Raw genomic sequence first — 21725 nt, forward strand, 5'->3', positions numbered from 1 at the left:
CACACACATGTGGGATAGTAGCTTACAGTGAAAATGCTCGCCAGACACCGCTCATTATATTTCTCTGCCGCCTCCAGTTTCATGACAGGTGGGACCTCATCCCGAGGAGTCATAAAAGTAATAATTAAATTCAAATTTGTGTAAAGCCGCGTTCATGTGAACCAAAATATGGCCTAATTTATATTGTGAGACATGACTGGTTTACACTGGATTGTGTCCAGCGCTGGAGTACGAGGAAAAGACAAGTTAAATCAAATCCTGCTCGAGATCAGCAGATGTTTTTACAGAAATATCGAATCGCTGGCAAACACTTTTATTGGGTTTCTTTTCTGTAGAGTTAGATGACAAGATCAGTACCGCTCTCATGTTTGTAGGATAAATCTGAAGCAGGTTAGCTTAGCATAAAGACTGACAAAACAGAGACCTATCTACATAGATGCAGCATGTGTGCTGTGGCCCATGGTACTTTTTTTTTTTTTTAAATACTTCTTGTATTGCTATACAAAAATAAATCGAATTGAAATACATCCTAACCTTGAAAATAGAAATGACTCATTGAAATTGATCGACAATTATTAACTCTAAAGTGCTTTTTAATCACAGCTCCCCGTTTACTTGCATGCATTTATAGGCCGGTCCACTTTACACATTATTGCACATACAGTTTTCTTTAATAACGTAATTCAACATTAAGGCATTGCTGCATATTTTCTCTGAAGGATTTTCCACCACTCTTGATCCCGTCTCTGGCCTTGTGCTGGCATTTCTCCTCACAGCAGCAGCAGCAGCAGCAGAAAAGAACATTTGCCCGAGGCTCGGAGATGAAACATCATTGTGACATAAAGACAATGCACGCTGCTGGGAAGTGACATCACGAGACGCAAAAGAAACAGGCGGACGACTCCAGGCGGGGACGAGATGAGCAGTCGGAAAATGACCACAGGAAGGGCATCATTTCCAAACGCTGCTTCGTCGTCACCCGTGATTGTGTTTGCTCTCTAAAAAGCTGCAACTCACCACCCTGAAACATTCAAAAGCTTCACTTTTCTCATTCTTTTATCGACAGCAACCTGAAGACACAAGCATCTGTGGAAGAAAACCAGCCGGAACAGACGAGGCAGCGAAGTCGGTTCTTCTGCTGCTGCTCGTCTTCATGTAGCTGCTGCGGCCTGTGATGCCATTAGCACACACACACACACACACACACACACACACACGCCTTCAGCCACACACACTCATCCCCAGTCAGCTGCTCATCTGGCTGAATCACAGCTGTCTCAACAAGCCAGGAGAGGAATCAGAGCCACGTTTCAGAGAGGTTTTTGGCACGTAGACAGAGAAGACAGAGCACCTGCACAACCCTTTACGAATGACACGCCCTTCACAGTAAAATACATTCAAATGGAACAGTAAAATATATTGAAATTCAGTCAAATCCAGTGTTTGTTTTCTTCCAGGGCGTTTCAGTGGGATGTTTGCTTCTCCTAAATACTTCAGTGTTTAATAATTAATATGTTGCAAAGTGAAGGAATAAAGAGGCAAGTACTCTAAATTCTCCACAGAGGCACAAAACGCTTCTCAAATTTTTATTTTCCATTTCATTCATTTATTTTGTTACTTCTACAGGTTTGTCTTCCCGTAAGTCGGCACATCCTCAGTTTCTAGCTGGGGCACGTCTGCCTGTGAAAATCGAGCGGATGACCAACTTCATGTCTTCGTCAGAGTTGATAACGGAGAGGGAAACAAGTCCAGTCTCGATCCGTCTGTTAAATCAGTCAGGGCGTTGCTTTATCATGGATTGATTTCCTGCCGGCACGGAGTCATTTTCATGAAAAGCAGATTAAGAGAGGACATTTCTGAAAAGAGCAGACAATTAAACTTCAGTCGTGACGACCACAGACCACTGAATCACTGAAATCTCTGCTGAATCATGTTTAACTCACACCTGTAAATGTGACCTTGAGACACAACTCATGCAGGCGACGCCTCAAACTAAGACTCTGCGTCTCAGAATCGATCAGCCGGCAGCAGGCGTCCCCTGAGGCCATAATCAGTTTAAGTATTGATTGATTATCGATTTTACCACACAACCAAACTCTGCGTGTCACATAAGAAATGATCGGCGTCAGAAAATGCAATTAAAACATAAAAAAAAACAGGAAGGAGGACAGAAGGTCTGGAAATCAGAGGGATGTCAGTCAAATTCTCATATGGTTGTATGGTCCTCAATGTAAATGAGCTCAGAGTTCACATGAAAACATCCGACAGGACTCTGTGCCTGAAGCTGCCGTCCACTCGCTCCTCGCTGGGGTCGTCGCTCAGGGAGAGAAGCCCCGGCCTCTGCTTGTGCTTCTTCTTGTGGCCCATCACGTGCGGCTGGAAGAGACGGCTTATCGAGTGCAGCCCCTTGGGCAGATCCGGGAACAGATCCGGGTCTTCTTTCTCGTACGAGGCCCTTTCCTGAGCCTGCTGGACTTTGGGTTCGCCCAGCATCTCTCTCACCGTGGCAGAGACGCCTTTGTGGAGATAGTGGTAGGCCCTCTTCCCGCAGTTGTCCCGGACGCTTGGGTCGGCGCTGTACTCTCCCACCAGCATGGCGATGATGTACTCCTGGTCGTGCAAGGCGGCGATGTGCAAGGGAGTGTATCCGCCGTGCGTTTTTGCATTAATGTCAATGTCAGCTCCTCCTTGCTTGGATAGGTCGATGATCTTCACAAGCATTTCACTGTTCCCACATTTGGCGGCCCAGTGCAGGGCGGTGAACCCCGACATGAAGTCCCTCTTCTCTGCCAGCTGGCTGTCTCTCAGCAGCAGGCCGTACACTTGGCTCCAGTGGCCGGCGGCGCACTTGACCAGCCATTCGTGCTCGGACTGCTCCAGGGGAACCAGAGTGGGCACCCTGGTGTCTCTGGGCTCCTCCGTCGCCTTGGTGCTCTTCAGCGGCCTCCTCAGCTGGGGTGAGCCGACGCTGCTGCCCGTCTCCACCGACGGGGGCCTTCTCTTGCTCCTGGAGGCGTCTAGCTTTGGGCTTTTGGGGGCTTTGTCCGCGTCCGATTTCAGCTTGCGGATCTCCACTCTGGTGGCGCCTGGTGGCACCCTGAGGGGCAAAGCGAAGGGTTTGCTCTGGACGCCGGCGGGCTCATTTGCTGCGCCTCCTCTCGAGCGGTTATCTCCGTTGACATCCTGCCTCTGGATCTCAAAATTCAACATCCTTTTCACCCTAATGTCTGTACATTTGCTTCTTTGCAAAGCCAGCTGAATGGGAGAAAGTGATTCTGTAGGATGTTCACCGCTTTCACTTCCCTGTTCCGGCTCAGGTTCAGTCACTGCTGATCTCTCCCCTCCTGCCTCACCACTGCAGTCAGTCTTCTCACCCCGCACAGGTGGGCGCTGCTGCTCACCTGTCAGCCGGATCTCTTTATCTTCAGTCTTCTCCGCTGCCTGGACCCCGTTCAACAAATGCTGGTACATTTTCTTGACCACAACGTACCGGACGCCGTCGATTTCTCTGACGACGGCGACGTTGTTGACAAAAGTCTTGAAAAGCTCCCTGTTCCGCTCTTTCTCCGCAGGATCGTCGCAGTCTATGGAGCCTGTGAACTTCCCCACCAAGTCGGATTTCTTCACCTTGCCCCCCTCCGCTATGAGCAGAAACAGGACGGATTCTTGCGTCAAAACCATGATGATGAAAACTGCAGCTTACTTTACGGATTAAAGCTCCAAGTGTGTGGCTCCACCACCAGCCGCCGGGTCCTGGAGCACCTTTGTGTCAGTACAGTAGCCCTCACCTGCCTGCTCACCGCCTCTCCTCCCCACCTGGGGGAGTCTCTTTCCGGGGGAGAGAGCAGACGTGGATGTCATTTGAATAATATATGTACATGTTAAGCTCCAGGCGGTTCAGTAAGACTGATGAAGCATCATCCTGTGGAGGACTACGGTTGATCTCCTGCCACAATAAAAGTGGAGACTTTGGTGAATCAGTAGTTTCTCTCTCTTTTTACCTTTAAAAGACATAATTAGAATTAGACAGGAAAAGTATATTCTAGCTGCCTCAATGCTCCAAAAGGCCTCATAGAAACTGTTGTTCTCATTTAAAGGCCACCCACCAAGCACATGGACATCTGAAATAACTTGAAAGAATGTGTATATTGTGCTCATTTACATATAAATGGTTATAGTTGTTTTTTTTAAATTTAGGTTCATAGAAAGAGTCATGGCCATAACTTAATATTTATAATATAAAATATATGGTCAAATACTAATACACAATATTAATAGGCCACACACACATAGATGAGAGGTGGATTTAGCCAAATTTATATTAATATGTGTGGACTAAATCTGTTTAATAAATATCCACATTTAAGGGTTATCAATCGTCTCTTGGGCAAATCATTACCAGGTTTTTTTTTTCAAACTTATAAATTTCATGTAAATCCAGTATTGGTTTGGACCTAGAAACACACATACACAAAGTTTATAAATGTTTAATGTTGGATTCATGCCAGCATAAAAATGCAAAAAGTACACATCCCCAGGGCAACAGTACAATACATGCAACAAGGGAACACTTGTTCTCTAATTGGAGTAATTCACACACAGCATTGCAATAATCAAATGGCTTGCTCTAATTGGCTGAGTCACATTCTAGTAAAAATCAATCAGTGACCTCATTAACGCATTTAAATATCAATGTCCCCATCAGGACCACAAAACACGTCCACAGCCAAAGTGATGATCAGGTATTTTATGATCTCCACCGCTGACACACATATTTGTGCTTCTCCCCCTGTCGCTCCGCGGTGCTGCTCGCTCCTGTCCTGGCTTGCAGCGTGAGCAGCGTGACATTCCTGCACTGAATGGGAGTGCCTGAGAGGCCGCCATATTGGAAGGTATCTGTCCCGCTCAAAGATGTAACCTTAACGTCAAGATAGTTCACTCCCTACTTTAGCGTAAGTCTAAACGTTGACCGTTAAACCGCCTGGAAACACTTAAATGTGACTTTAAACAGCTCTAGATTAAGCATATATTAAGTTTTATTTGACGAGCACTCTTCATAGCGAATGAAAACAGAAGCTAATGTAAACAATTGCGAGTATTTATTAAGTGTATGGCATCCGCATTAGTGCGCATGCGTAATAGAGGAGTGTCTCCCAAACTGCAATCCATCTCTGTCCGCCGACTTCTTCTTCTACTACCTCGAGCTATACACGGTTTAACTAAACAAAGCACGCCTGTTTGCACTTGAATCGACTCCCAGCCGAAGTCGAAACGAAGAAAAGACACCTTTAACCCCGACTGAGCGAAACAGGAGCGAAGTGAGGGTGAATGCTCTTGCCCGGTAGTGGGCAGCCTCCCCGCCTGGTTGCTAGCTCCTCTCCGTCTGGTGTCCCTCTCTTCGCCTCTCTGTCAGCTCGCCTCACTTCTTTAGCAGGCTAGCACGGAGAGACGAGGGCTGCTCCCTTTCGCCTCTGCTCAGTCTGCCCAGCACACCAACACCATACATTCCTCACCATGGCTGCCACGGACGTTGACGTATTTTCGGTAAGTAAAAAAAAAAAGAAAAAACACAGACACACGCCGTTTCTCGTTTCTTTCCCCCTCCTCTTGTCTCCTCTTTTGGGAAACGGTGCAAGTGCAGCCACGGGGGTTCCTGGTTGGTGGTTTGAAGTGTTAGCCGTTGTTTGTGGACATGTAGCTAAGCCTCCCCCGCTCCTGGAGCCTGTGATGAGACGGTGGAAGTGATTTCTGTGGTCGTGACTGGGGTTCTTTCACTTAAGACAAATTAGAAATGACGCTGCTGTATTTGGCTTGTTACGTTTATTTTTCTTAAAACGCGTCTCTACGCGTCTGTGGGTGTAACGCATGCAACCATTTAACCACTGCACACTGTTGACGTTATTAGATGAACAAACGCAATGGCTAGCTTGCAGATAAAATACTATAAAGTATGACTCCCTGTTGTGCACCACAGACACACTTGAAGTCCCTGTAATGTGTTTTACTTCCAGTTTTCGGTGTGTAGAGCTGCTGCTACACCCGTGGTGAACTGAGTGCTACTAATGCGTTGACACTTTAACTTCCTGAGCAGGGGTCCAAAATTAAACTTGGGCTTCACTTTCTTGACTCATGATGTGACATTTCACAGGAAAGGCCATACCAGATGGTAACTCGCTCTGGCTACAATGCTGATGGCCTGTGTGTTGCATGGTTAGGGCTCACTATGAAGTGAGATGGAAGAGTATCCTGTAGTATTTTTTTGTAGTGACAAGCCCTGTCAGGTGTGACCCTGCAGGTACAGTATGCTGATGCAATACTGGTTTAAGAAAGGAGCAGGTACACACAGTAAGATATTCAGCTCTGTTCAGGCTCACAACAAAGCATGTGTGCTATGCACAACCAATATTATAGTGACAAGGCGAATGCACAGCAGGGGATTTGAAAAGGGTGATTAACTTTTTGGCAGATGCTTAAAGAGATCCTTGCAGTGGTGAATTGGACAGTAAGCAGCACTGAGTTGCAGGGATAAAGAGATTAAGAACACACTCTGGGCCACTCCTACCACTTATTGGTGCAACGCATGTCCTCGAAGAAGGGGAAAAGATCCAAAAAGAGGGTGCGGAGGATACCGCACACTTTGCATTTCTCAAATTAGGAAAGTGTCCAAGAAGTCTCTCTTGGAATACAAAAGCAGGGGATTGATTAATGAGAAAAATGCTGGGATTGCAGTGAAACAGGCTCGTGGAATGACGTGTTAGCAGCAGCACAGTGGCCTGACTGCCTGACTTCCTGTCTAACTTTCTGAACTAAGTGAGACCATATTGAGCAAACTGTCACGCTCGCCTGGCAGTTTGTGTAAAGGGCACGCTGTTAATTATGTGCCGCTATTGATAGGGATGTGTGGTTGGTTGCGTTGCTGGCTCACGTCAATCCCATCCAGTGGACGTTGTAGCTTTGGAATAACTTTCTAGGCCAGAGCCACATGCGGCGATCAATGGAAGCCAACTACTCATCTATTGTTTTCACTCATTGATTGCGTTAGAGTGTGTAGCATATGTAAAAGGATGCTGTTCATTTAAATGCTTATGTAATGAAATGCCCAGTAACATATTTAGCATGTTCTGTGCTTACTGACCCTCAAGATGATTGTCTCTCCCGTGAGGCCTGCATGCATAAAATGAAATTAGCTTCATAAAGTGCTTAAAGGCAGAGACGAGGAATGAGGAATTACAGGGCCAAGTTGCCTGCACTTTAAAATTGAAGCTTTGCTTGTGCAGAGGGTGATGTTAACTGGTGAATTCATAATCTACATGCATGCTCTTTTTACAGAGTTATTTAGTGAAATCAGCCCACAATTCTTTATTTTAAACACATCCTAGGACTTAAAACGCCTTTCTTCAAACCTTTTTTCCACATTGGTCTTCTGTACGTTGCTCAGGTCAGACTGCAGTCAGTATACAGACAGTTGTGTGTCATCAGTGATTTTTAGCCATATATAGAACATACAGGCCAGAGCTGCCTCCAGGCGAGCTTGTCAAATCCAGTGTTGTAGATGATTAATGACAGCCAAGCAGCAGCTCCTGTGTTGATGAGTCAATATCCATCTATAGAATAGGTCAGATTTTCTCAAAGACCAGTTCGTAGCCCTAATTGTGGTGCTCAAAGATGAAAATAGCTCGTCTACGTAATGTTGGCAAAGGCTGAATGAACATTTTGAAGCAGTTGTGTTTGTTTGATCTCGTCATAACATCTGCGTTCTTTCTGTTTGAATGTAAGAAGGAAAGTTCAACTTAAAGTGTAGTCGACATTGAACAGGATGGCGTGAACTTAAGAGACCGTTCCATATCCTCCACAAGTTTGGTCCTTATGGCACCCAGTGAATCCGTCAGATGTCATGTGTCTTGTTAAGAGTTTTGTGCTCTAGTTTGCTTTACTTCTTTTTTTATTTTTTTTTATTTTGCATGGAGTGAATTTTTTTCTTTTTTTTTTTATTTTGCATGGAGTGAATTTTTTTCATTTCTGATTTGGAGTCCGTGCCATGCAACCTGCTCGAGGCATGTAATGTGAATGCTCAAATTAAGGCTCATTCACCCAAAGCTGACTTTGCTGAGACGGCTCTGGCAACAGAGGGACAGTTTATACTTTATACTAATTCAGTCGCATTGTGATGCCCGTAAAAGAAAGCCAGGAAATAAGAGAGGTCCATTAATTTACTGTTTTCTCATGTGAAAACCACTAGTCTCTCCTGTTATCTTCTCAGATTCATCAATCCTATCACTACAAAATGGAAACAGGGTTTACTGCATCCAAAAAAGCCACAAAATGATAAGTTTAATAAAAAGATTGTACAGATCAGAGGTCGGTTAATATCCGTCAAACCATAGGTGCCTCATATCAACATTTTTTATGACTTAACTTAAAGTGCCGTCTCCCGGGATCACATTTTTAAGAGTGTACAGTCTGTGATTAAATCAAGTTTGCTTCCTTGATGTCGTCTTCACCAACAGCACTCAGTAGCAAGTATAACTCGTCCAGATCTTGAAACAAGAATGCCTTTTTTATCTTACTTAGCATGTGTTAATGCTTCTACATGCGTGTGTGTTAGAGAGAGAGAGAGAGGCTCACCACATCCAGACAAGTTTTACCTCTAATTCATAAAGAAAACATGAAGAGTTTGGTTTGTGGTACCTATGATAACTGACATAACAATAAAACTATTTCTTTTCATCAGCGATAGTAAGGAAACTATGCATTTTTGAAAAGCCCAGTAAAGATGACTGAGCTGTACATCTGTCTCGTAAAATGGTTCCTGTCTCCTCTCTCGTCCGTCTCACTCATTTTTCGTCTTTCCTGCTGGGCATAGATGAGCGATGAGGCCGAGCAGTAATGTGGTCACACAGTTGTTGTGCAGAAGTGTGATACTAGAGCAGAGAGGGGGGGGAGGGGGGGGGGGGGGGGAGAAAGCATTTGATATTATAATAACACAAGTCTCTATAATCGTGCTTGTTGATTCTTGATAACACACACATCATCCAAATCTCAACCGTCAACATTTTTGCTGTTACAACACCACCGCTAGCACAAGTAGCGGCAGGAGGACGGCTCTAGCGATAGACACGGACGAAATCGGAGGGTTGGGAGGAGCTGACAACATTGCGAAAACATCTTCTCCAACTATAGTAACTGCTTGATGGCAGAGGATGGAATGTGACCCTTTCAGATCTTGATGTAACACATGTCAGCACATGATTACAATTTAAAAGACATCAGCCACTCGTAAATAGTCGTGATAGTCATTGGACAGGAAGCACCAGCCACCTCATCTGAGTACTAAATATGTGTGATGGTTTGTCTGAGGTGATCATGTGGTCTCCTCCCCTCACACATGCTAAGCTGAATTAAGCCCCATAGTGTCTCCGGAAGCCCCCAAACATCCGTCCTCAACACCAAATAAAGATGGTGTTGCTTGCAGAGAGTCCACTTCAACAGCTAAACATAAGGCGCTTTCACAACCACAGCTCGGTCGCTCTGGTCCCGATCAGTTGAGGAGTTTGTAAACTTGGAGCGTGTTCCCCTTGGCTCCTGTTCTTTTCACGCAGAGAAAAATCCAAGAGAACCAAAGTGCGTCACTGCAAACCATGTGAGAACGTTCACTCATCATATTGGTCATTCGTCACATCACTTTGCAAAGGAGACGTGCTGCCTTCAGATGACTGAGGTAATGCCGAGCATGTTCAGTGACATGCTAATGATCAACATGTTAATCTGGCTACAGGGGGCTGTTTAGCTCAAATTTGTGGGGTACACCTGTTAGTTGGGTCGGGTTTAAATTGGATCTCATTCCCACCACAAACTAACCGTTCCGAGGTTTGCTGTGGACTGGACTGAGGCCGTGTCCTCTAAAGGGTCTTCGTGTGATTGTTTTGGTTCACACCCGAGTGTGATTATTACTGAGTTCACACCTGCCCAAGGGGGAAAATAAAACCAGAGTCCATTTTTAAGCGGACAAAAAAGCACAGGTGTGAAAACTCCCTCGAGCTTTTGTTAACCAACCACAACAAGATGAGTCACTCTCGGAAACCGTAGTATTTTCTTCACACAAGTAATTTTTAGTCTAAAAATAGATGCCAGTAGGCTCATATGATGTTTTGGTGGGGTAGATTATTCATATTTTGGACTCCAGCAAAGATACTCACAGTTGCATACACACATGCACATGTTTGATTAAACTATGACTATAAGAAAGATTTATGATAAAAGCTCCGGCCCTTTTAGTTCCCAGCCTTGCTTTGAGAAGCTGGACAGTCTCAAATCCAGGCCATCTTATTGAAGCCCCCACTCTCCTCTAGCCTGTAAAATTTTCACACAAAGCGATCACAATATGTCTACATTTTTTTATTTTGAATTATTTAGGTTCCCAGCTCAATAAGTTTAGTGTATATAATGTATGTCCCAAGAATAAAGAATATAAATAATACATATAGGAAGTGGAAAAGTGGAAAGGAAAAGAAAATACCATTGTGAAAATAAGGAATACCAACCAGACTGACCGCTTCAAAATTTAATGTGAAAACACAACATTTAAGGGAAACCAGTTTTATACAAAGAGCACCTTAAGTTATTGTAAATATTTGAAGCCTTTTCGGAGGCCTTCCCTTGGCGTGTTTCTCCACACACAAGCATCATGCTGCAGCAGTGTGTGTCTTAGCCTGTCAGGTTGCTGCTGTCTGTCAGGCGGCGGCTCACCGAAGCAGACACAGAACTGAGAACACAAGTCAGACACAAGTCAGGTGGGAATGGAGGCCAGAGGGCGAGAGAAACTGAAGAGGGGATAGAGAGACAGCAGGAGGGGAGAGGAGAGAATGACTGACTGAAACACTGAGAGTCTGTGGTCGTATCAGGACTGCTGCTCGCTGAAAACGTGTCTGTAGAGTGACGGGCGCTTAAAGATCTTGGGTCTGCCTCCAGTTTGTGTCAGGTTAGATCTGCATCACAAATTTATGTAACCTTTCAAAAAGTTTGTCACCGCTAGTGATGTGACGATGACTGCCTTACCACAATACCACAGTCATGTGATGCCCACCGTCCATACAGTGTGTTTCTCTGGTTTATGATGACCCGCCAAACCGCAAGGACATGTTGCTTTACTCTTAGTGAAAATCCATACTGTTACATCTGCTACATCAAGTGCTTTGTGAGTTTACTTACGTGCTGCCAGGGTCTTCACTCGTTTCTGTGATGCGAGGCAAAGATACTACACGAGACGAAAGTGACAGGTACATGCTGGTGTTCTGAAAACAACAGGAACTTAGTTGTTGCTGTTCAGCTTGCCGATGTGGTCCGCTCATCAACACGGTCAGCATTTGGAGCTGCAGCAGTACTGCGGCATGGCACGCTGCTCAATCAAGGCACCTAAGCTACTTTTTCTTGGAGCTAGAACTCAGTCGATTGTGGACACACAAACATGGTGCATATGTTTCTAGATTTAATGTGACATATATATAGATCTATATATATATCATGTCTTTGATGTCCAGCATGAATAAACATCCATACATTTTCTCAAGAATCAAAGTCATGAAAGATTATATCCATGGGTAAACTGCAGACATTGCTTTTAATGGTGCTGGTTTACCAAAGTGTCAACAAATATAGGCCGAAAAAGGGGCTCAAGATGTAGCTCACAGCCGAACTCCCTCAACCATGGCAACATTATGCTTCCTGGCTTTTGGAGTGTGCATTTGTCTCACTTGTGTCTGAGGGGTAATTAAGTAAAAAACGTGGGAATTTGCTCTGGGAAATTGTAGTAGCCATTTTTCATCATTTTATTGTCATTTCATAGACTAAACAATAATTTAATCAGAAACATAATGGATATAATTGAGTTATACAACAGTGAAAATATTTATTAAAATGTCTACAGTGATGACTGACACTGTCACAGTTGTTTAGTGGGTAGGAGTGGATATTCACTCTGTAGCTTAGCAGAAAGACCCACTGTGACCACATGGTGTGCTGGTTTGATTAATTCGTATCAGGTCATAGTGTTTGCTCTGAATAACTGGGTATGAGTTAGTAGCCCCAGTTGTTTTCATTGCTTCTGCGATAAGTCAAAAGGTCTTCTGTGAAAAGGGCCTATTGCTGACAGAAAAAAAGCGGTTCACATCAGCCGGCTACAAACGCACAGCACTGTGAACTAGCTTATGCAGTTCATGCCTCATTTCACTGTGAGCCACCTGGGGCCCCTATGTGCAGCCATTTCCTGTTGGCCTGGTGATACGGTGGCCTGGGAACAGTGTTGTTTCCTCACCGTAGGACAGTTAACCAGAAGATTTTCATTCCTGTCATACTTTACACTGCTGCTCTTATCTTCTCCGAATAAGCTTGGATGGGTAGACGCACAGATGCCTCACTGTTTCCCTAATAACTCTGGTGTACTTCTTTAGCTGATGGGCGTTGTTGTGCTTTGCTTATTAAATGTTTGAGGAACGTACACAATCTGGTTTATTTTTAGCTCTCTGATTTATTGTTCATGTAATAGATTTGGTCTGAGGAGAGCTTCATAAAATGGGAAATCAATTTTTATAGTGAACTACATCATTCAACTACACTAAAAATGTTTTCACATGATAATAGTGATCGGCTGTAGCTCTCACTGTGCATACATGAGTGAGGACTGGCATGCTAGCAAAGTCTTCTCAGTGTGTCACTTTCCTCCTATTCTATTCTGTACGCCTGCTGTATAACATTTCAAATCATGTGCCTTTTACTATACCATATATTTGATAACTTTTTGACAGTTTCTAGCTATTGCAGATTTTTCATACAAAACACATGATCTGCTTATTTAACTCAATGCATTGTTCAGTGCACAAAATCGGTTTCTTATCAAATCATGTAATTTAATTCTTTAATTGAGTCCTTAAGTCTTACTTTTGTTAAAAAAAGGTGAAAGTTTCTGCTTGTGCTGCCAAAATATTTCAACCTTTGTCAGTGCAAATCAACTTGTTTCAAGTAGGGATGTGCATTTCAAGCAAAGATGCTCTAAATAAATATTCTAAAATCCTGACCCATTTTTTCAAGTGTTTTCTCAAAACATTGAATTTTTCATGAGCATAAATGCAGCAATTTGATTACTGATTACATTGTTGTGTTACTACTTTTACTTCAGTAAAGGATCTTAGTACTTCTTTTTACCACTGAATCCAGTGCACGCTCATACATTCAGTCAGTGAAATCACAGCTTTGTGAGTTTATGTCCACGTCTGCAGTTCTATTCTTTCTGATCCTTAAAGATAACACTGTTGGTCAGGTCTGCATGCTCTTTTTGTAGCCCTCAGTCACAGACCCATCTGCCTCTTATGATTCACTCACTCTCGCACAAAGATTATGTACCACTGACAGCTCGGTCTGGTTCAGTGTAGGAGGTCAACCTAGAATTATCTCATGAGTCAGGATCTTTGTTATTTTTCTGAATCGCAGAGTTTCACCATTGTGGTTTGGTAAGTTTGGAGCAATTTCCACTGAAACAAGGTTTACAACATTAAAGAACTCCTTAAGAGTGAGAGTGACATAAACTTGTTGATAATGCTTCTCTGAATTCCCAGATATGTGTGCATGTAGGTGTACGGTGCGTTTCCAGAAGTCAGCCTGTGACCTGAAGGGTTAAATTTCCAGACATGCAGCATAAGACCAAAAAAATTCCCCACTTGCACAAAAATGTTGTCAAGGTGCCCTCGAGCAGGACGCCTAATCACCAACTGTGTGCAGTGAGGCAGCTGCCACACATGAAACTGGATCACTGGGGTGTTGAAGGAAGGGGCCCGTATTTATGCTACTTTGCATAAATAAAGTCTAATATGAATTGTCGACTTCTCCCATTTTAAACACAACTCAGGAATCCAGAGAATCATTGCGCTGGGTTCCCTCCAGGTCCAGTACTGGAGATCACACCCTCCCCCTCCAGCAGTCTATCCAAGTATCTCCACAAGCTTCTTTCGCCAAGATGAATACCACAGGGAAGCATTAAGTGTTGTTTGTTAATCACTGTATACCCAAAGCTTGTCAAACAAAAAAATAGCCACTGCATCTTCCTCTTTCCTGTGAGCCTGCTACTGAGTATGACTAACAAGACTTTCCTGTTATTGGCAGATGCTTTTGCTCAAAGTGACTTACAATTATCACAATAATCAAAAGGCACACAAGCTTTGCCATCAAAAATCAGACGAGCAACCAAATAAATGGCTAAAAGTGTGTGTGTGTGTGTGTGTGAGACCTACTATGCACGGCACTGAAACCCTTTGAAATGCTTTTGTCCCTCATTTTAGCATCTTCATTAATGTTGTCTGTCATGCACTCAACCTCAAGTTCAATAGTCAGGTGCCCATTTAAACACTGATAGAGATTTTTCTGGCTGTCGTTGTCCCTCCTGCTCATATTGGCCATCCCCTCCTAACATACTTCCAGTGTAAGTGAATCCACAGGCCTCCACAGTAAGAATACATTCCACAGTTAATACGAGGCTTTAGCAGTTTGACTTTGTCAAATCAAAAAAGTGGATATCTTCAAAAGTTACAGCCTTTTTAGTACGAAATTCCCCCTTTGTGTTTCTGTGGACTGTTTTCTCTTTCTGGGCTGCAAGGAGGGATAGTGACGGAGTGATTTTTATACAGTACCAGTCATTCATATGGGCACATGACTATTGTTTTATGTCCAGACTTAATCAATGTAGTATTGCCCCTCCTTATATCTATGAACACGTTGCACAAAGAAACCACAGCAGTTAAGAATGTGAGTTTGTAACTGTGGCTATGCTTCTACCTAACTTGCCATGAAACCCATTTTCTTGGCTTGGCTGGATGTTTCACAACCAGCATCGCTTTTAAATCATATTTACAGCTTATATAGATTTTTTATTTTTTTTCTTCCATTGAACACGGGTTTTAATGTAGTAAACTCACAGGACGCTGCTGCTTGACTCAGTATTGCCGAGCTCAGCTCACGTCGGATTACTCCAGTGGTGTTACCTGACACATTAAGCCCTGTTTCTCTCTATTCCTTCATACACACATACACACACACACACACACACACACACACACACACACACACACACACACACACACACACACACACAAGCAACTCACTGCTCATCCTTTTATTGTGCATTCAGTCAGGTTTATAAGTCATCTACTGTGTATGCAGAGCCTGCCTCCACCTCTCAGTTCAGTAGAGTGGAGTTGCGTTCAGCTGAGCTCTGCTCTGCTCTCAGGCTGCCTGTGTTTGGTGACATCAGCCCTCAAGTATGCAGTCCTTCGTGGCTGAGCCAGACGAGCTCGGGTGGCCTCATTCATCTCAAGGTGCTGTCTATTCCCCTCCTCTACAGCTTTAACACGCTCTCTCCCTTGACTGCCTGTCTCTCCTTCAGACGAGATGGGTCAGATAAGGGAGATCAAAGGTGAAAATGCTTACAACCCAATAGTTTTGTCTGTCTGTCTTTTGGTTTGTTGTACATCGGTAATCGTTGCGGTTTTAGTTCCGGGATGCTCTCTCCTAAAAGCAGATTGATTACAGAGTGGTTATGCATCCGCAACAATTTACTGTAGCAGTGGTGATCAGAGTTCATTTTTGGTTTTGTATGCAGGTTGGGTGATGCTGCTTGTTGCACTTTATTTGAAGATAAGCATTTTAAAATCATATATTCACATTGCTTGTACAATGTGGCCATGATGACCCATCAGTAATAAAGTAATAGAAAGGAGTAGCTTCAAAATGGTTGTGTTGTTGTAATTATTCAAAAGAACTGCTAAAGTTACACCCTGCTACTTTGAAAGCGAGTTTTATTCCCAAAGGAGGATATTCTCATTTAGAGATTTAATACAGAGTATTAAATCGAGAAATGAGTTCATTTCTCTGGCTGCTTCCTATAAAGTGCATGTTTTCTCTGTGTGGAAATGTCTTTAGTTCCTCGTGCTTGTGAAGGATTACGCTTGAAGCTCATCCTCACTGCAGGCCCTGATTACCTAATTCATAATGTTAGGCGATGGATTTTGCATCTGCAGAGCGCACAGAGAGTCTTTGATGTTCATTTGCATAGGAATGTGAAGGCTTCAGCGACCAGCTCTTCCTACCTCTGACTAATGTCTTCCCCATGTGTGTTTTCCTCACATTAAACAAGGCCTTTAATGCTTCGTTTTGCTCTGTTTGTGCCCCGCAGAACGAAGAGAAGCGCAACCTGAGCTTGGGCGGACATGTTGGATTTGACAGCCTCCCTGACCAACTGGTCAGTAAATCGGTCACACAGGGATTTTGTTTTAACATTCTCTGCGTAGGTGAGTACTAAACGACAGCGTGTGTGTGATGTGCGTGACAGACTGTGTTACATATTGTATACAAGTAGCCACTCAAGGAAATGCCACGCCGTAACTGCTGGACATTTGTCTTTATCCTTACTTGATTTGTTTTTCTCCAGACAACATGCAACAAAACAGCGTTCAGATTTTTTTTCCTGACTTGAAAGAAATGCACAGGCCTCCCACTTGTGTTGCGGCAACAAAAACCTCATGTCTGAAAGCTGATGAATTGCTCCCCCGTTACTGAGTATTAACTCTCTCTCTCTTCCATTTCTCTCCACTTCCTGCCGTCTACAGGGGAGACTGGTATCGGCAAGTCAACGTTAATGAACACGCTCTTCAACACCATGTTTGAGAACGAAGAGGCGAGCCATTATCAGAATGGCGTGTATCTGCGGCCGCGAACGTACGACCTGCAAGAAAGCAATGTCCACCTCAAACTGACAATTGTTGACACTGTTGGCTTCGGTGATCAGATCAACAAAGAGGACAGGTGAGGGTGGAAATGATAATCAATGACATTGATTATTGACACTGATGTGCAGGTCAAAGCATGCCGAGATCTTTAGGTTCACACTGGTCTCCACCAGACCATTACAAATATATAAAAAATACAAGTACAAGTCCTCTATTCAAAATTATGCTGAGTATAGACGTATTATCAGCAAATAATGCTCAAAGCAGCTACATGGAACTTTTATTTTGCATTGTTTTTGATGGTGCCTGTAGACAAAAGCAGAAGCATTTCCAGGAATAAAGACTACATTTGAGCACCTCCAAAATGAAGTGTTGTGGTTTGGATTAAGAGCATTGGACAGTGAGAAGATCACTGCCTGCGGCATCTCGCAGCCATTTAGCCAGACTAGCTGGACCAAGTGCCGCAGCGGGCGGTGCAATGGCCTGAGGAGGAGAGAAAAGAGTTTGGGATAAGAGCTAACCTAACCCAGCTTGGACCCAAGGCTCTTCCTGGCTAACGTCCAGCCAGACCATCTGGACTAAGCAGCGCAGCAGGTGGTACGACCACAAGAACAGGACAGGGAAGAGAGCGAGCATAAGTCTGAGTAAATTGTTCCACAGGGAATCGGACTTGGTGGCACGCATTTAGAAATACAAAACAGAAACATCCATTATAGCCAGTCTTCTCACTGATGGTCTTGTTTGCTTATGTGGATCACACAGGCATCAGTGTTAAATTGAGACTGTTTCATAACCAGTTAAAAACTCCTCATAGCAGGTTTGAAGTATCTGAAAGTACCTCTGTGGAAAAGAGGCCCCTCTGAACTATATATCATTTTGCTATATATGGCACTATTAGGTTGTTAAAACTAGTTCTGCTTAAACACTGATGAAACTGCTTTAAGTACAGTTAAATTATTCCATTTCTCTAAGTGGTCACAAAATGAATAAGAGGGATCATGACATGGTTAACGTTAGAGGGGAAGTCCTACTACACTAATTTGTACTCATGACATTTTTCTTTATCAGCTTAAAACAACAATCTAAATGAAACCATATAGGAAGTTAGGAGGGAAAATGTCTCTTTGGTGGACCTGCTAACAATTCGTAGACCTCTGAAACATGACAAGGGGGCTCAACTACACTGCTTTTCTTGTAAAGGCTGACAAGCCAAAAAGGTTGGGAACAACTGATTTGACGTTGTGATGCATTTTATATGCTTGTCATATTTCTTATGTACGACCCTTATTTGAACATTAAGAGGTAACTACAGTTGGCAGATAACTGTAGTGGAGTGAAAGTAAAGTAAAGTTTCACTTTAAATGAAGTAGAGCAGTATGAAGTAACATAAAATGGAAATACTCAAGTTAACTACATTTAAGTTGTTGTATGATGCTTAGTTATATTCTGTGATACTCAAATGTTTCTTGACCTACTTATCACCATACAGTACGTGGTTTAAATCAACCCTTAGCAGGATATAGATGACACGGTATAAAACAAACCATGGTAAATCTGACCAATAGTTCTATTCACTACATCAGGACCTTTTTGATATATTCTGATAAACTGTTCTCATTGAGTTGCATTGTATTCTCCTGTGAGTCAAATTCCATTCATCTGGTACCCGGAGCATATGCGTGAAGCACATGCTTCAGTGTGTTTTCCATCTGACTCCTGACTGTTTTCCTGTCAGTCCTTATCCAAACCCTCATTTCTGCTTGCAAGATGACGACGCCATAGTTTTGCCCAAATAAGGTCAATGTTGCCTAGGGATACAAATGCGAGAAACAGACACAAAGTAATATCAGTCCAGGTTTCTGTACATTTTGGTTTTCTCTGTTGGATGGAAATAAGACGAGGTGGGACAGCAAGAAAGAGGAAATGGTTTTAGATTTTTTTTTTTTTAACATTCAGCTGTGTAATGGAGTGTTCCTCTTGTGACCAAGCCAGCAAGCTGCACTCTCACGCCCTTTGATAGCAGCCTTCTCTGAAGGCCGTATAAACCAACATGCTGAAGGACAGACCCTGTATAGGCACACTGAGGGAGCTTCGAAAGGTCAGAGTTGGTGCATTCCACAGAGAAGATTGAAGATGCATGTGAAGGGAGCGGACAGATGACTGTAAACATGGTGCTAGCTGAGGATATAGAATAGATTTTATTCATGCGATGTATTGTTCCGAGCAGCTAAGCAGAATGTAGGATGACTTGCTGGGATTTGATTAGATTACCAGTAAAACCTGCTGTTAATTTAAAAGTAATTAGCAGGGATTATGATGGCAAACAATGGGACATTACTTAACATTTTACCAGTGAGTTTTGGTATCTGATTAAAGCCAACAACTTCAGTTAAATGTAATGAACTCTGGACTGTACACACTCACACAAAGAAACAGCTGGCCATCACATGTCTCCTTTATAACCCTGAATCTGTACATTTGTTTCTTATTGATGGGCCAGAGTATCTTCTCACTTCTAAAGGCAAAGTTCAGAAAAGGTGCTTCTACTGTAGTGGGCACTTTTTGTAGACCTGATCATGTGGGTTTAACTTCACTTACATTGAAGCATTCGGATGGGGCGGGGGGGTTTAAATGATGTAATGTTGATTCAGGATAGCCGAGCAGAGATATTTTGTCTGTCATGAGCTCTAACTAGGACTGTGAGACTTATTTCTATGGTGACCAATAAACCACAGCCTCAGATGGCTGCGATGGACGTCATTAAACGTGCGTCCGACTTCTGATGGCCAACCAAATGAATTAAAGCTGCAGACTCAAATAAAGTGCTCCATATGATGTTGCTTTTAATGTGGCATAATTGATCTTCAAGCTGTCTCGTGACTTAACGTTATCAGGCTGGTGACTGTTTTGGAGTTTAAATGCATTAAAAACGGCACATGGAGACAAGTCAACATAACAAACAAAAGGTAACATTTAAAGAAAAAAAGAACATTTAATATTCCTTGACATTTATTTTAATCATCACTGGAGTGAGAAAATAATGCAGAATCAGAAGCAATCGAGCACTTGACACATCTTTAGTTATATGTCCTGGTTTGACTCCTCTTTGCTACTTGAAGTATGTAAAAACTATATAAACATAAAAATATTCCCCATGAAAAACAATGTTTTGGCAATGTATTAATGTTATGTTTGGAAATTTTTCATTCATCTAATTTATACTGATGGATATTGTTTACCAATGCAGCATGTCCTTGCAAGGAGAATTGTGATGGACTTTTGAAATAGGTTCGGGAGAGGTAGACAAATCTGATTCACAAAAAGCAGCTCTATTGTCTAAAAAAAGTAACTCCTGTTTTCGTACTGCGTATTTATACTTTGTGATTTACTGGTGACACCATTAGCTACAATGGCCATCACATTACTGTGAGAGAGAAGAGGATGTTTTTCAGCCTCTTTGATTTGCTTCAATCAGACTCCCATAATCCGAGCACAAAATTCATGCAGCACCAAACTGTACAGCTCTAAGCTGAGATCTTGGCATAGAATCAGATCAGGCAGTTACTGAAAACATAACTATCTCGGGTCATTTCCCCAATGACAAATCCATATTTTCTTTTATATTCATTACCAATGCATAAGAAAGCAAATATTTATGGTTTTCACCCATAGACAGGTATCCTTACAGTTCCTCCTTTGCTGTCCCCACAGTTACAAGCCCATCGTCGACTACATCGACACTCAGTTTGAAAACTATCTCCAGGAAGAGCTGAAGATCAAACGCTCGCTGTTTAACTACCACGACACCAGGATCCACATCTGCCTTTATTTCATCGCCCCGACAGGACACTCCCTCAAGTCCCTGGACCTCGTCACTATGAAAAAACTGGACAGCAAGGTACACACAACGGACACACAAACACACATTCATATAGAGCATGCTGTGGTTTTTCCCCCTTGGCAAAAAGCACACACTCCGGGTCATTTCCCATTGTTTGTGAAGAACTATCAGTGTTGCTGAAATCCGACCTCCCTTTCACTGTGGCTGGTGTGTATTTCACTGGGACGTGGAGATCACAGATCTTTTTGTTGAGGTGTGGACTCCCTCTGTGTCCCAAAAGAATGAAGGTAAAAGAAGACTGTTGCAGTGAATGTGCACACTTCCATTTCATTGTATAGGATTTCACAAGAAGTTCACATGGCATTCATTGGAGTGGAGTTATTTGGCTGGTGGTGTGGAAAAGGTTTAATGTTTAGACTTCAACAGCCCAGATTTTTTTGGGATGACCTGCTCTATACAAGCAGTTTACTTAAAAGCAAGCACAGCATGTTTTTTTGCAAGTGAAGATGTTTGATTCGCTGTGTTACAGTCCATCCTTTTGAATTTCCAGCTACAATCTAAAAATGTATGAAGAAGAAACAAATTAATGATTTGGGCCTTGAGAGGCAGTAAAGTACATCCTGACTGTGTTTATCGTACTGATTCTGAGTTCTAGTGTGACACATTTTCAGTTTACAGCTCAGCCGTACCGGTCAATAGTCACATTCAGAACCTCATTGATTCGTGGCTTTTTCATTGCTCTTGTGTGAATATTACCATGACAGATTATTGGATCTGTGTTCACATCCGGTGACTGCGGCCCAGTGGAGACACAATCACTGGCTTGGCCTCAATTAGACAACTGGTGGAAAAAAAAATCTCATCGCAACAGCACTTGGAGCATGAAAGAAGGGGAGGGGCGACAGAGTGAGTTTTAGAGGGGAAGGACGGAGTCAGAAAGAGCAATTCAGTGAATCGTTTAGGTTTAAGTTGGATCTATATTGTGCTTGTTTTTGAATTTTTCCCTTGACAGTTGGCTTTATGTAGCTTGCTTTGTCGCTGTGGCTGTTGCTGCTTTAGCTATAGTTACTTCCTGATGTAGATGTTTTCTCTCTGCTTGAGAACACACTCGCATA

General features: G+C 43.0%; 2 protein-coding genes across 2 annotated transcripts in view; one reads left to right on the forward strand and one right to left on the reverse strand.

Moving 5' to 3' along the window:
* Positions 1-2235: 2235 nt before the first annotated feature.
* On the reverse strand, positions 2236-3691 carry LOC139213272 (ankyrin repeat domain-containing protein SOWAHA). Its single transcript, XM_070843931.1, has one exon. It carries the CDS (start codon positions 3679-3681, stop codon positions 2248-2250), a length of 1434 nt encoding a protein of 477 aa, XP_070700032.1. The 5' UTR covers positions 3682-3691; the 3' UTR covers positions 2236-2247.
* A 1691-nt stretch (positions 3692-5382) lies between these two features.
* Positions 5383-21725, forward strand: part of septin8a (septin 8a) — a 32669-nt gene continuing 16326 nt past the window's right edge. The window contains exons 1-4 of the mRNA XM_070843089.1: positions 5383-5544; positions 16217-16331; positions 16650-16845; positions 20481-20667. Of these exons, the coding sequence (XP_070699190.1) occupies positions 5515-5544; positions 16217-16331; positions 16650-16845; positions 20481-20667 (528 nt within the window). The 5' untranslated portion in view covers positions 5383-5514. The remainder of the gene's footprint in view (positions 5545-16216; positions 16332-16649; positions 16846-20480; positions 20668-21725) is intronic.

This window comes from Pempheris klunzingeri, chromosome 14 (assembly GCF_042242105.1).
Source record: "Pempheris klunzingeri isolate RE-2024b chromosome 14, fPemKlu1.hap1, whole genome shotgun sequence".
Classification (NCBI taxonomy): domain Eukaryota; kingdom Metazoa; phylum Chordata; class Actinopteri; order Acropomatiformes; family Pempheridae; genus Pempheris; species Pempheris klunzingeri.